Source organism: Oryza glaberrima, chromosome 3 (genome assembly GCF_000147395.1).
Source record: "Oryza glaberrima chromosome 3, OglaRS2, whole genome shotgun sequence".
In the NCBI taxonomy this organism is placed as follows: domain Eukaryota; kingdom Viridiplantae; phylum Streptophyta; class Magnoliopsida; order Poales; family Poaceae; genus Oryza; species Oryza glaberrima.
Window position 1 is genome coordinate 6,711,252 of NC_068328.1, and position 13,669 is coordinate 6,724,920.

At 52.3% G+C, this 13,669-nt stretch overlaps 4 protein-coding genes across 4 annotated transcripts; 1 reads left to right on the forward strand and 3 right to left on the reverse strand.

Annotated features, from left to right (window-relative positions):
• Positions 1-1,267: 1,267 nt before the first annotated feature.
• On the forward strand, positions 1,268-2,795 carry LOC127767851 (calcium uniporter protein 4, mitochondrial-like). The gene is made up of 2 exons (XM_052293311.1): positions 1,268-1,937; positions 2,042-2,795. The coding sequence occupies exons 1-2, from the start codon at positions 1,398-1,400 to the stop codon at positions 2,552-2,554; spliced, it is 1,053 nt and encodes a 350-aa protein (XP_052149271.1). The 5' UTR covers positions 1,268-1,397; the 3' UTR covers positions 2,555-2,795.
• Positions 2,796-4,831: 2,036 nt separating this feature from the next.
• Positions 4,832-5,497, reverse strand: LOC127765038 (mitochondrial import inner membrane translocase subunit TIM23-3-like). The gene is made up of 2 exons (XM_052289835.1): positions 5,491-5,497; positions 4,832-5,199 (listed from the first exon to the last, which is right to left on the reverse strand). Exons 1-2 carry the CDS (start codon positions 5,495-5,497, stop codon positions 4,832-4,834), a joined length of 375 nt encoding a protein of 124 aa, XP_052145795.1.
• A 444-nt stretch (positions 5,498-5,941) lies between these two features.
• Positions 5,942-7,156, reverse strand: LOC127767759 (pathogenesis-related thaumatin-like protein 3.5). Its single transcript, XM_052293196.1, has 2 exons — positions 6,866-7,156; positions 5,942-6,782 (listed from the first exon to the last, which is right to left on the reverse strand). The coding sequence occupies exons 1-2, from the start codon at positions 6,903-6,905 to the stop codon at positions 6,025-6,027; spliced, it is 798 nt and encodes a 265-aa protein (XP_052149156.1). The 5' UTR covers positions 6,906-7,156; the 3' UTR covers positions 5,942-6,024.
• An 846-nt stretch (positions 7,157-8,002) lies between these two features.
• Positions 8,003-10,022, reverse strand: LOC127768558 (serine/threonine receptor-like kinase NFP). Its single transcript, XM_052294165.1, has one exon. The coding sequence runs from the start codon at positions 9,977-9,979 to the stop codon at positions 8,105-8,107; it is 1,875 nt and encodes a 624-aa protein (XP_052150125.1). The 5' UTR covers positions 9,980-10,022; the 3' UTR covers positions 8,003-8,104.
• Positions 10,023-13,669: the final 3,647 nt, after the last annotated feature.

A 13,669-nucleotide genomic window follows, 5' to 3' on the forward strand; every position in this document is an offset into this window, starting at 1 on the left:
TACAGTACTAAATAGATATATCTGCTAGCATAACTGTTCGAAGGTTAAATAATAAAATTGCCATGCCTATCCAATGTCTGTCAGCTCGATCAGCCGTTAGCAATCGCCAATCGAACAACTTGTTTGACTTGTGAACTAGCTAAGCGATGAGGTCATGGGGATATATGTTCAGTACTCCAGAACACGACTCTTGGACATATGCACCTCTTCCAGGCTTCTCATCAAGGATAGACATGGAAAACACCTTGTGGTCTTATCTCGGTTAGGTCAGCAGCCGCTTGCTCTGCGCACATTTGGCACAAGTTCTGCCCAGGAAAAAGCTACATAATCGATCATTTGACTACATTCGACGAGCATCGAAATACTGACTGATTAATCGATCATCAAGTATCACAAAATCAACTTAGAGCATCGCGGCAGCTCCTCTATCTAGTCATCCATATGATATTTGAAGTATGGAGAAGAAAAATAGTGCTCCAGTAGAGTCTCCATCACATACTCTATTTTTTGAGGTCCTCCAAATCTAGCCCTTCCCAAGCCAAATATGGAGGTTCTCTCTCCTCACTCCATCCTCAACTACCCACTTCCCAAGATTATTTTTTAAGTGGTGAAAGGTGAGAAAAATAGGAGTAAAAATGTGTGGTAGTTGAAAAATATTAGTAAAATATAGGATGTTGGTATATGTAGGATGTAATATGAATCTTTTTGGATGGCCATCCAAATAAGAGTATGGAGGATGAAATTTAGATGAGCTGCTAGGAATGCTCTTAACCGTACATCCGTACACGAGTGTATGTGTTTATATATATTTGAGAAAAAAAATGGGTTAAAATCAATTCGAAGCTAAGTAGCGAGTTGATTTCCTTGACATGTTCAGTTCGTTGGTTTCCTTTGCACAAGGGCGTGTTGCTTCAACCAGGTCGTCCTCGTCCACATTCCTGTACGGCCCCGACGGACCCGGTAAAATCTCCAAACATGTACGTGTCATCGACATCCAAATTAGTCGGTACGTACGTGTAGCATTTCCCACGACGAGTCAATCGTTGAGAAGGTCTCTCCAAATCCAGCGTACAGTTTTGCCTGGACGCATCGTCGCGTCGAGGTCAGATTAATAATAACGTGCGCCGTGTTACACGCCCCTTAATTAATTTAATTTAATTTCTGGCGCGCCGCTGGAGCTAACGACCCCTATCCGCCGCGTCACCGGTGAGCCCAATATAAATACCGACCCGCGGCTGCCGTTCACTCCTCGTCAAAATCGTGTCGATTCATCGGCCAACTCCAAACCAACCAACCAGCAGTTGCCGCCATCTCTCATCTCTGTCACGTAACACGAGTACGTACACAACACAAAATCTGCAAAATATTTTGGTTGCCTGCTCGGAGAGGCGAAGAAAATGGCGTTCCGACGAACACTAGCACGCGGCATATGGGCGGGGAAGAACGCGAACGCCGCCGCCGCTTGTCCGGCGGCTGCGGCTCCAAAACCTCCGGCGCGGCGGCCGTTGCCGGCGGTTGACGACTGCCCGACGCTCGCGTACCTGCGGCCCAGACCGGGAACCATCCGGTACACCACGGCGTCCGTTCCGCTTCCCGCCCATTGCTTCCCCGCCCTCCCCGTCGGCGACCAGCTGTTCAACCGGCTCCGCCTCGACGGGCTGGTCCCGCCTACGACGGCCGTGACGCGGCCACCGGAGGAGGAGGGGGTGGGCGTGACGGTGGAGGAGGCGAGGAAGGTGGCGCGTGCGGCGGAGATGGAGGTCGCGCGGGCGAGGCTGAGGTCCAACGCCCAGAGCGTCGTGTCCGGGTCGGAATTCGCCGCGCTCTGCGTCGACATTGCCGGCGGCGCCGAGGGAGGACGCAGGCTCGCCCGCGCGCTCGACGACTCCGGCGTCGTCATCGTCCTCGGCGACGCCGTCTTCCTCCGCCCCGACATGGTACGTACGTCTTTCGTTACGCACTCACGAAACACAAACACACAATCCATGATCGAACACCTGCAAATTACGTCCCACACTAACGTGTCTCCGTTGTCGTGCAGATAGCGAAAGCGATCGGGAGCATGATACCGGCGACGGCACACGCGACGCGAGCTGCAGCAAGCGTCGTCGAAGTGCGGAAGAAACGGGAGGAGGAGGAGGAGCTGCGGGCGATGGAGGAGGAGAAGGCGGGCATCGACGCGGCGGCGGCGGCGCAGGTGCGGCGGGAGCTGTGGTGCGGGCTGGGCCTCCTGGCGGCGCAGACGCTGGGGTTCATGCGGCTCACCTTCTGGGAGCTCTCGTGGGACGTCATGGAGCCCGTCTGCTTCTACGTCACGTCGCTCTACTTCATGTCCGGATACGCCTTCTTCATGCGCACCTCCACGGAGCCGTCCTTCGAGGGCTTCTACCGCAGCCGCCTCGCGTCCAGGCAGCGACGCCTCATGCGGGCGCGCAGCTTCGACGTCGCCCGGTACGAGGCGCTGAAGGAGCAGGTGGGAGGAGGAGCACGGTACGGCGTCGCGGCGCGCGACGCCATCGTGTTTAGGCAGCAGCACGTCACGCACGTTCATTAGCAGCAGCAGCAGGGTGTTTTTTTTTTTTTTTTTGGTGTGGCTAATTAGGTGTGACGTCGAGCGCGTGCGTAGTTGCCAGCTAGGAGTAGTACAGTAATACTGTACTCCACGTAGTTTGAGACGTGGACGATCCGGGACTCGGGTGAGTCCATGATGTCCAGCTGTACCAGCAGCCATTTATTCGGTCAGAAATCTGAAAAATTGGTTGAATCACTAAGTAAAATTTTTTCTCCAGATAACACGGATAAATCTCAAGCGTTCAATTTTAGATTCAACAATAGTTTTTAAGTTTCCACTCATGTGTGATTTGCGCTATATTTTCTTCAGAAATCTACATGTTAACTAAGGAGGGCTGCTATATACCGGTATCACGTTCAAAAACGAGATGATACCGGGTAGGTATCAGGACAGGTCTTGATACCTACCTGGTATCATGCGTTTCTACCACATATCAGATGATACTTACGAGGTATCAGATGATATACGATTTTTACCATGTGGTGGGTGATGCTTGTGATGTATCATGTCCTGATACCCCTTACCAGGTATCATGCGATTCTACAACGTATCAAGTGATACGTGTGAGGTATCAGATGATACCTATCAGGTATCAGGTGATTTTTACCACGTAGAAGATGATACCTATCAGGTATCATGCGATTCTTATCACGTAGAAGATGATTCTACCACACTCAACAGTTAGCCATGACCAAGTCAACAAGCTTTTTGCACCCCATATTGTCTCCTTGCTCTCTCGAAGCAGCAGATGGATAGAATAAAGGCCCGGACTCAGCAGCGGGATCGACGGCCGGCGACGAAGGCGACGACCGAAGAAGGCCCGCGACGGAGTTGGGACGCCGGCGGAGGGCGCACCGGCCAGCCACGCGGATGGAGCCGAGGGTGGGCGTTAATGGCGGCACCGTGGATGGCGGGCGGCGGTGCTGGAGCTCCAGGCGACAATCCGGCGACCACGTCGCCGACGGCCACATGGCCGGCGACGGAGTTGGGGCGCACCGGCTGGCCACACGGATGGAGCCGGAGGTGGGCGTTAACGGCGGTGCCGTGGACGGCGAGCAGCGGTGCTCGAGCACTAGGCGACAATCCGGCAACCACGTCGCCGACGGCCGCGCCCTCCTCTCGCCGAGCAGGTCTTCTTCCCCAGCCTGCGCCGGAGTCGCCGACGGCCACCTCCTCCTCACGGCTCAGGCGCTCAGCCTCGTTCCTCTTTGAATGGGAAAGGTGGACAAAATGTATCCCATCCCAATGGTATATTGGAATAGGAAATAGCATTTCTGTAACTAAGAAGTGTTTACGGCCCACAAGCACTATAGCGATCCAATTTCTTCATAGGCTGGGCCCGTAATCAGGTTCCCTGACGGGCCACGATCAGGGCCGCTAATTCGCTACCGAAATAAGTTCACCGGAGGTCCCTCAACTTAACAGCGAGAACTTTTTACGTTCCTCAACCATAAAACCAGAAATCTTCACCCCTAAACTTACTCAAACCGTGCAAAGAAGTCCCATGGCAGTATGTGCACCCGATTTTGCTGACATGGCATCCTAGTCAGCAAAAAATAAAAATAATAATTATGTGGGGCCCACATGTAAGTGAGAGAAAATGGTGTAGACCCCACATCTCTCCTTTCTTTCCTTTTTTTTTTTTCTCTTCTCTTCTCTCTTTCTCTCGAGCAGGCGCGGCGGCAGACTCCGTGTGAGGTGGCCGGCGGCAAAGCTGGGGCGGCGGCGGCAGTGGGAGAGGGAGAGAGAGACGGCCGGCATGATGGCGAGCTCGACGGCGGAGAGTAGCGGCGCGCGACGTGGCGGTGGGGGAGAGGAGCGGCAGGAGAAGGGGCGCCGGCGGTAGCAGCTGGCCGCGGCACAGCGCGCCTTCTGCCTACCGCTCGCGTGGCGCGTCCTCGCCGCGCGGGGACCGGGAACACAGCCGTGTCCGCCCCCGTCGTCCACATCTCCCTGGTGCTCGGCTGCGGGCAGCGCGCGGGGCGCGACGCAGAGGCAGGTGCTCCAGGCGCTCGGCTGCGACGACGGTGGCAGGGGCGGCGCGGCCGACACGGCCAACGTGGCGTCACGCGTCGTGGAGCGCGTCCTCAAGGACCAGTCCACCTCGGGCGGGCCTGCGGCGGGCGGTGGTGTTTGTTTGTCCATTAATATGAACAGTTACAAACTATGAATTAATTGAGATCAGATTTGCTAGATACTACGAATAAAAACATCTCCAGGCGCGCACAACGCTGAGTAGTAATTAACCTGAAATTTTACTCAAAGTAAATAGTCCAATCTGGCGGATAGCTTCGGTGCGAATCTCTGAAGCATCGGCTTCCCCGCGACGGCGGCGCCGGACAGGACTCCGCCGAGGATGCCGGCGACAATCATCGACCTTGGGCCGGACGCGATGCGGTAGAGCGCCCCGGCGCTGGCCCCCGCGGCGACGATGTTGACCCAGTCGTCGGCAACGTCGCACTGGTCGCGAATGAAACTCTCGGTCCTGGTGAAGAGCATCGCAACGATGCCGAACCGGCTGCCGAAGGCGTGGCCGATAGGGCCGCCCTGGTTGAGGGCGCGGTTGATGCGCAGCTTGGCGGACTCCCTGTGCTCGGCCTGCGGCGGGCGGCGGGTGGGCCGCTCCTCTGCATCCTCCGCCGGTGTCGCGCTGAGGAGGTGCACGGCACCGTGGAGGCGGCGTGGCTGGCGACAGCGAGGTCGCCGCTCGCCCGCTCGCCCGCCGCGGCTCTAGATGGGAAGAGATGGGCACCAGCCGCCGATCCCGCCGTCGCGTGAGAGCTGAGAAGTTGAGAACAGAAGAGAAAAAGAAAAGAAAAAAGATAGGTGGGGCCCACATCATTTTCTCTCACTGACAGGTGGGCCCCCACATATTTATTTTATTATTTTTGCTGACTAGGATGCCACGTCATCAAAACCAGCCATCTATACTGCCTTGGGACCCAAATTAGACGGTTTTGTATAGTTTAGGGGTGAAGATTTCTGGTTTTGTGGTTAAGGGATCTCAGAAAATCTCGCTGTTAAGTTGAGGGACCTCCGGTGAACTTATTCCTTCGCTACCCGCTACCTAGCCACTCTGTTCCTTAACAGGCTGGGCCGTGATTGCTTAACTTGGTCGGTCGGCCTGGTTGGCGAACCATCAGCCTACGAGGCCCAAGATTCCATGCCCCCACTAAACCCCCGCTTTGTCACGGGGATGGTGGCTTGATTTTCGCAACTAAAAAATGGCTCCATGCAACTACACAGTACTACAATAGAGAGATCAGCGCTGATCAACCCATTTTTTAGTGCAAATCCCTAAAAACGAAACAGAGGATACAATTTGCATTCAGTCATTCACGACCTACTAGGCTACTACTACGAAGCAAAGGTAAGAGAAAAAAAAGAGAGGGACTTGAATCACCGGAGATGGATGGCCTAATCAGAAATCCTGAGGTCTGTTGCGGTGATCATCACTGCTGCTGCGCGGGGCAGAAGGTGATGACGTACTGCGCGCCGGTGCCGCACGTGAACGTGCTGGTGGGGTCGTCGTACGCGTAGCTGTACGCCGCCGGGCACGCCGCCTTGAACAGCCGCGAGTACCTCGTCGGCCCGCAGCTGTCCGGCCCGCCGTGCGCCCCCGTGCAGCAGTACTCCGCCGTCCCGAACGCCTCGCACGCGCTCCGGCACGCCACCGTCGTCGTCGCCGCCGCCCCGGACTGCTGGTCGTTCTCCTTCCCCGCCACCTGCAGCTCCGCGGGGCACAGCGCGTTCACGTCGCCGACGCACCCGGCGTACCCGCACGTCGAGCGGTTCACCCTGGCGCCCGTCGCCGCCACGCCGATGCCGACGTTGTACCCGTCCACCAGGCTCACGTCGTAGAAGTCCTTCCCGTCGGCGCCGCCCAGCGTGAACTCGGCGAGGGTGACAGGCGGCGCGCCGCCGAGGGAGCAGCTCACGGCGCCGCCGCAGTCCCCCGTGACGCAGGCGAGGGACGCGGTGCCGGAGGGTGCACAGTCCGTGCGCGCCCACAAGCGGCCGGACCAACCAGCCGGAGCCGGGAACGAGACGTTGGCGCCGGGCGACAGCTCGAACCCGCCGCCCCCGACGGCCACCGCGGTGTTGCCGGACAAGGTGGCCGGCCAGACGGTGTAGGTGCAGTTGTTGCGCAGCGTGAAGACCGTCGTGCCGACTGCCTCAGCGCCGAACTGCAGCTGCGACCATAGGACCCCTGCATTGAGACACGCATTGTTGAAGAATAAAGAAGATGTATGCTAACAGCCTAAAGTTAACCTGAAAGTTTCTCAGACTTACCAACGATGATTTGAAGGGCTGGAGTTCGTCCGAATTCCATGGATTGAAATGGTTTAGCTCGAATGAGAAAAAAAATGAATATGTTTTTTTTTTTTGGAATTGAGGAGAGAAATGGCAGTTGAACAATGTGGGTAATAGAAGAGGAAATGCGCAAATGGTGAACTAGCAGCAACAGTAATTTGCCCGGTGATTATCTTGTTTATATGGACGTTGGTGATATCCTCAGATATTAGGTGGGAACTGGAGAGAACATGGCGGAGTTTGTTGAGAATTCGGAGGAAGGCACGAGCAGCGCCGGACGCCGCGTGCCCAACTTCTGCCATTCACGCCTAAATATAGGCGTAGTGGCTCAGATTGATCGGTGGAGTGGAGGTAGTGGAGCTGTGGAGGTGGATTGGTGGCAACAATTCCGTAGCAGATGAAAAGTCGATAGCAATGTAAAGTGCATGCTTGGACAAAGGATTGAATCACATTTGAGTTCGTACAAACGCAAGTTTATTTTTAAGGCCCAGATATACATATGGGCCATGACACACTGTTATCGAAGGACAAACGCTTGTACCAAAGTCAAGCTTCATTTTAAGTGGAAAGGAAAATAATAAATAGTATATTAATTTCTCTCTAAAATTGGATCTCCTATTACACATTATTTGAGATCTATTTATAGGTTTACAACCTTTAAATTTTGGTGTGCTAATGATTTTACATAATTGTCCTCGTGACAGGGATATATGTAAGGGCATTGTCTTTTGGTCTAGCTGGTTCATGGGTCTTACTGGTCCGCGATTGAGCCCCTTATTGGGTCTCCTTTATTTCTGCGTGCTATGGCTAGTCGTGCTTTGCCTCCGGATCTGCCGCCACTGCCGAGTCCCCGGCCTTCGGATCCACCGCCGCCGCCCTCCCTACCGCCAAACTTCACTGCCGCCGTCACTGAGCCGCCTGCTGTCACTCGAGCCTGACGTGCTCTCGTCGAGCATCCCCAGGCGACTGATGCGAGGAGCAAAGTAGCAACGGGACTCATGCCGTGCACCCATCTCAGGTGGGACGAGTTCATCCGCTCGATTTTGCTGGATCGGTTGGTCCCGGATTTGAGAGTTATTCTATCTAGGGACCAACCCATCCCGCTCACCCCTAAACCAAACCTATTTAAAAGTGGGTTCGTCCCATCGCATCCCATCCCAAACCTTGCAACCAAACACTACCCAACAGTGTTATACATACCCATTGCTGTGTTTTGATCTATCTAGCTGCCACCTCGTTCCCAATCCCGATGCTGTCCTCCGAGCTAGGCTGCCATAGCCTCTCGAACGCGTCGGCGACGGACAGCGGCTGTCCGAGCACCGAGAGGCTGAACGCGATCTCGGCCATCTTGGGCCGCCGCGCCGCGTCCTCCTCGGTGCACGCCCTCGCCATGCCGGCCAAGCTGAGCGCCGCGTCCACGCCGTACTCACCGCCGAGGGTCGGGTCCATCCACTTCCTCAGCTTCGCCGCCCTCTTGTCCCCGCCGGCGTCCAGCACGGCGCGGATCTCCGTCCGCAGCATGCCGATCTCCACCCCGACGCGCGCCTCCACCGCCCTCCTCCCGGAGAGGAGCTCGAGGAGGAGCAGCCCGAACGCGAACACGTCGCTGCTCGTCGCCGCCGCGTCGACCGTGGCGGCCGGCTTGGCCAGGGAGAAGTTGGACAGCTTCGCCCTGAAGCCCGCGGTGAGGAGGATGTTCCGGGCACGGACGTCGCCGTGCACCATGCTCGGCTGCGTGTGCTCGTGCAGGTAGAGCAAGCCGTTCGCGACGTCCAGCGCGATGCCCAGCCTCTGGTCCCACGACAGAGTTGCCACGGAGCTCGACGACGGCTGCGAGCACGGCGGCTTCTGGTACAGCCACTTGTCAAGCGAGCCCTTCTCGGCGAACTCGTACACGAGGAAGGCGTAGTCGCCGTCCGCGCCGATGGATATGCCGGCCAGCTTGGTCAGGTTGGCGTGGTTCACCATCTGCATCATCCTCAGCTCCCCAGCAACGTTGCCTTTCGCCGGCTTCACCGCGAACACCTCCCTTTCAAGGTTCGCGCGGTAATACGAGCTGCCGAGCTTGCACTGTTCGTCCAAGTTCATCGTCGCTTCCATGATTTCCTCCTCTCTAAAGATGATCGGTTTGTCGATGAACTGCGACACGCTGGTGAGCAGCTTGTCCCCTCCATTGATCATGCGAGCAATGGAGCTATTGCTGTCGAATCTGTTCAGGCTCTTGGTCCAAGAAAGCTTCGGGCTGACGTGCTTTGGCACCGGCGCCTTCTTGCGGTACCTCCGGTACGCCAAGATCGCCGTGCACAGCACGGCGCACGCGACGAAAGACCCCGCGATGCTCGTCGCCACGATGATGCCGTGGCGGTGCTTGCCCGCTCCGGGATCGGCGGCGATGGCACCGTAGGTCAGCGGTGGAAAACGCGGCGGCTGCGACACCGGGATCAGCACGGGCTGCCCCGTCGCGAAGGTGGAGTTGCCCGCGACGCCGTTCGACGCGGCGATGTTGGCAGCGGAGGCGTTCATCAGCGCGCTCACCACGGACACGTCGTCCCCGGGCTGCCACACGTAGGTGACGAGGAGCCGTGACCCGGCGCTGAGCTCCTCCCGCGTCGGGCACCGGCAGAAGAGCGGCACGACGACCTCCTGCCACGGCTCCAGCCTGGTCGCCTCCGCCGCCGGGTTGAGCTCCTCGACGAGGACGAAGTCGGTGAGGTTCTCGAACGCGGTGACGGCGAGCCCGAAGAAGGTGTCGCGAGGCCGGATGGGGTACGTGACGTTGGCGAAGGAGCGCGCGCCCGTGCAGCCGCACTTGACCGGCACGAGCAGCGGCTGCCCCGGCAGGAGCACCCCGTCCTCGGTGGTCAGCTTGTTGGCGCTGGCGATCAGCGCCCGGCTCACGCCGAACAGGTCCGAGATGTTGCCGAGGTCGAGGAACCACGGCGACTGCGTCCGGTACACGACGAACGTGTCGCACGGCGCCGACACGTTACAGGCGAAGCGACGTGCCCGGGCAGTGGCATCGGTGACGGCCTGCCCGCCGGCGAGCTGGAAGGCGATGACGACGGCGAGGATGCACAAACCCTTGTGTTCCATTTGGAGCTGGCTGTCACGGTGCTTGTGAACGTACTAGTTGTGAGGAGTGAGAGAGCTCGGTTTTTCAGTGGAGTTAACGTGCAGCGTGGGGTTTTTGTTCGGGTCAAACGCCGGTGCGTCTGTTGTCGCGGCTCTGCTGCTTTTGATTCGGTCGTGAAAGTCCCTCCTCGCGGCTCAGATGCCATTCCTTCTGTGTCTGCATCAGCCTGATTAGATTAGTTCACAGTAGTACACATCATTTGATCAGAAAATTATTGTGAGGGCGTCGGCCTGCTTGTATCTTGTGAACGGAGCTTTCATGAGCGGCCGTTTTGCAGCCGGAACAACGGAACCGGTCTGCCGCCATCAGCCATCTGATTGGAGGTTTTCCCGTCAGATAACAACACAAGGGCATCGTTATCAACAGAAAGAAATATGGATTATGTAAGGAAGGTAATGATGTTGCAGCCGGAGCGGAATAAGGGCATGTACAAAGATATATAGTCAGATATAACCTCTACGTTATCTAGATATTAGCATCCTACAACAGATAGAAATAATATGGTCTCTAATCATTAATGTATTCAAATAATTTTTCTTACTCTTCTTTCCTTCCTTTCACCACCATGCAAAAAAATTTGCTCTAATAAATGCTAAGAGTCGACTCTGAGCCGTTGTCCTACATAAGGGCATAAGGGCAAGTACAAAGGTAGAGACCGGTATGGTCTCTACGTCAATTAGAGGCTACCATGTTACAATAGTTAAGACAATATGATCTCTAATCATTAATGTACCAAAATACTTTTTTACTAGTCATCTTTCCTTTATTAGACTCGATGCAACGAAAAATTTTCTAATAAATGCTAAGAGTCGACTCTATGCCGTTGTCATGTGTAGCAACCATCTTTCTCTTTCCTTCTTCCTCTCTCTTCCACGTCATCAAATATGCTTGCATGACAACGAAGAGAGACCGCTAATAAAGACCATTGTACATGCCCTAACAACCATACTCCTTTCTCTTTCTTCCATGTCATCAAATTTACTTGCATGGCAATAGAGAGAGACTACTAATAAAGACCGTTGTACATGCCCTAACACCTAGAACCTTCATCATGGGATTAATTCTCTCTGTCATGACCACGGTAGGAAATACTCTCCATGGCTCCAATAATATTCCCATCCTATTACGCTCATTCTCACTTCTCACCCGTCCCGGCCCATAGAGCGTAGGGAAATACTCGCTGAAAGTTCAAAAAAAGGGCTCTATCAATATATTTTCTAACATATTATTGGATCACTATTCTCTTAATGTTTATCGCTTTCTCTTGGTAGGGCATTTTTAACATATATGGCCCATATTGACATCAAGTTGGCCCTCAAAAATCTAAAGCAGAGAGCTAAGGCCTAAGAACATGTACAACGTTCTTTATTAGTGGACTCTCTTTATTACCGTGCAAGTAAATTTAAATTTAGTGTCGTGGAAGAAAGAGATGAGAGGAAAGAAAAATATAGTTGCTAAGTATAACAATGGCTCAACGTCGGCTCTTAGCATTTATTAGGAGATATTTTATTCAACCATATTTAGACCACTTTTCTTATCCTTCTTTTTAAGGATATAATAATGTTTAGCTATGTAATAAATTAGATATATTAATTGGACCCTAAAACATCATCTCATTTATTCGCGACGAATGAATTATTTTTAATGCAAACTACATTTCACGTGTAAATTTGCAATCACAACCCTATAGATCAACAAAATAAGCAAAATTGAATGACAAGCATCATATTGTTCATCCTGTATGAGAAATACTCCATCAAGGTACCTACAAAAATGGTCGAAATGAGCTCACAAAGACATCCTTTACCATTCAGTCCATTATTAATTCTTATGGGAAACGGTTTTCCAAATGCCAACGGTGACAGCTAAAATTATGCAAACTACCCATATGAATTTTAGTACATGACAGGGCAAACAAATTAAATCAATCATGCAATACCCATCTACAGCAAAAACTTTTAAATGACCTAGCAAGTTGTCATTTTCAAACACAATGCTTATAACTCTAGAAAGGCAAGATATCAATAGTCGGAATATCTAGCGGGCATTAGCCAAAACATGATAGATGTAAAAGATAAGATGAATCGGATTGCTTTAATTTCAGATCAATGACAATATCGCCAACATGTGATTATTGGCTTCAATCCATTCTAAAGTCACCGTTAGGGAATCCTATCCTAATCCACTCTTCTGGTACTCTATTTGTGGTATTTCAATGAAAATACATTGTATCTTTGTTTTTTGATTCTTACTAGATCTGCAAAGTTTATGTTAAAGAAAATATATTTATCATCTAAGCATAGTTATTGATTAATTATCACATTTTTACCTTTTCAGAGTTTGAATGGTACAATCTAATTCTTTCACCCCATATCTAATACTAGCATCAACGTTTCCACTGCAATAAACATACATCATACACATAATTAGAGAAAATGCTAGGAATACACAAGCAACAAATTATATTTCAATATCCAACATTCTACGTGAAATCGCTGTAGTTAAAATGTATCCAATGATTATAATATTGTTCTTTTGGCTAGTGCATTGTGTATACCATGTGAACTTGACCTCTACTTTTATGTCGGTCCATACATACATCGTTGTTTCATATTGTTCCATATTCTAGGGGATTTATACTATAGTTTTGAAGTAAGTTCTCTAATTTATAATTTATAGTGATGTTAACTCATGTCCATTCTCTAGAAGGAAAAGATTAAAAACCTCAACTTTGCCTTTTTATTTTGCTACCATCTACATATGATGAAGGGAGTTGTCACCAACGTTCTTCTTTTTTTGAGCTCAATATCACTAGAGGCGTGTTATACTACATTTCTATATAAAAATGAACTTTCTACAAGTAAAAGCAAATAGGTGAGTGGGTTTTCATGATCCAAGGTCTGGCAGATTAAGCAATAAGAAGATGAACTATAGAGCATGAAGAGTACTCTCGCTGGTGAGGTTGCTTCTTTCCCGTTATCCTTCTACTTCTCTCTGTCCCTTCGGATCTTTGTGACCAATCTGGCCCTCTTCTTAACCTTGGCGGAATTCACATATTCAAAATCTCATGAGACTTTCTTGTCGTCGATCATCTAGACATCGCCTCCACAGAGGAGTAGCTTGACAACATTCTATCTATCGGTGCTAGTGTCGAATGATGGCAACCTCGGTTTTGGTGCACGTCTCCCAGTCAAGATCAATGTGCTCGGAGCAACGATGCTTCTTGACCTTGGCCTTGTCCCTGTTTTTCTGTTTTTCTTGGTGGGGCGAGAGGATTTCTCAGGCTTTTAGTTGGGGGGGGGGGGGAGGGTTGATTTTGTTTGCAGAAGGCTTTGATGGGCCTATTGGTAGGAGGGTGGAGGTTGGGTGACCAAGAGTTCGTTAATGACAATGGAAATATGTGGTTGTGGAGGTGGATTTTTGCTTCTGCTAGAGTTTGGTAGGGACGGATTGTTCCTTGGGATGACTGTTGCTTCCGATGGCAACAAGGACTCCTTGGGGTTGGAGGGAAGAAGAATGTGGTCATGCAAGATCTGGCGTTGTCGGTAGAGAACATCATCGATGTGGATGTTGGAAGGGAAGGAGAGATCCCTTGCATGGAGGCGGTATAGTCATGGATATATGGCTGATGCCGCTACAACACTCAACAC

What these genes read in the sequence shown, in the direction of transcription:
- LOC127767851 (XM_052293311.1), top strand. Translation starts at nt 1,398, where the DNA reads ATGGCGTTCCGACGAACACTAGCACGCGGCATATGGGCGGGGAAGAAC. An exon ending in TCTTCCTCCGCCCCGACATG is followed by an intron (nt 1,938 to 2,041) that starts GTACGTACGTCT and finishes GTTGTCGTGCAG; the next exon opens with ATAGCGAAAGCGATCGGGAG.
- LOC127767759 (XM_052293196.1), bottom strand. Translation starts at nt 6,905, where the DNA reads ATGGAATTCGGACGAACTCCAGCCCTTCAAATCATCGTTG. An exon ending in AGCCCTTCAAATCATCGTTG is followed by an intron (nt 6,783 to 6,865) that starts GTAAGTCTGAGA and finishes GTCTCAATGCAG; the next exon opens with GGGTCCTATGGTCGCAGCTG.
- LOC127768558 (XM_052294165.1), bottom strand. Translation starts at nt 9,979, where the DNA reads ATGGAACACAAGGGTTTGTGCATCCTCGCCGTCGTCATCGCCTTCCAG.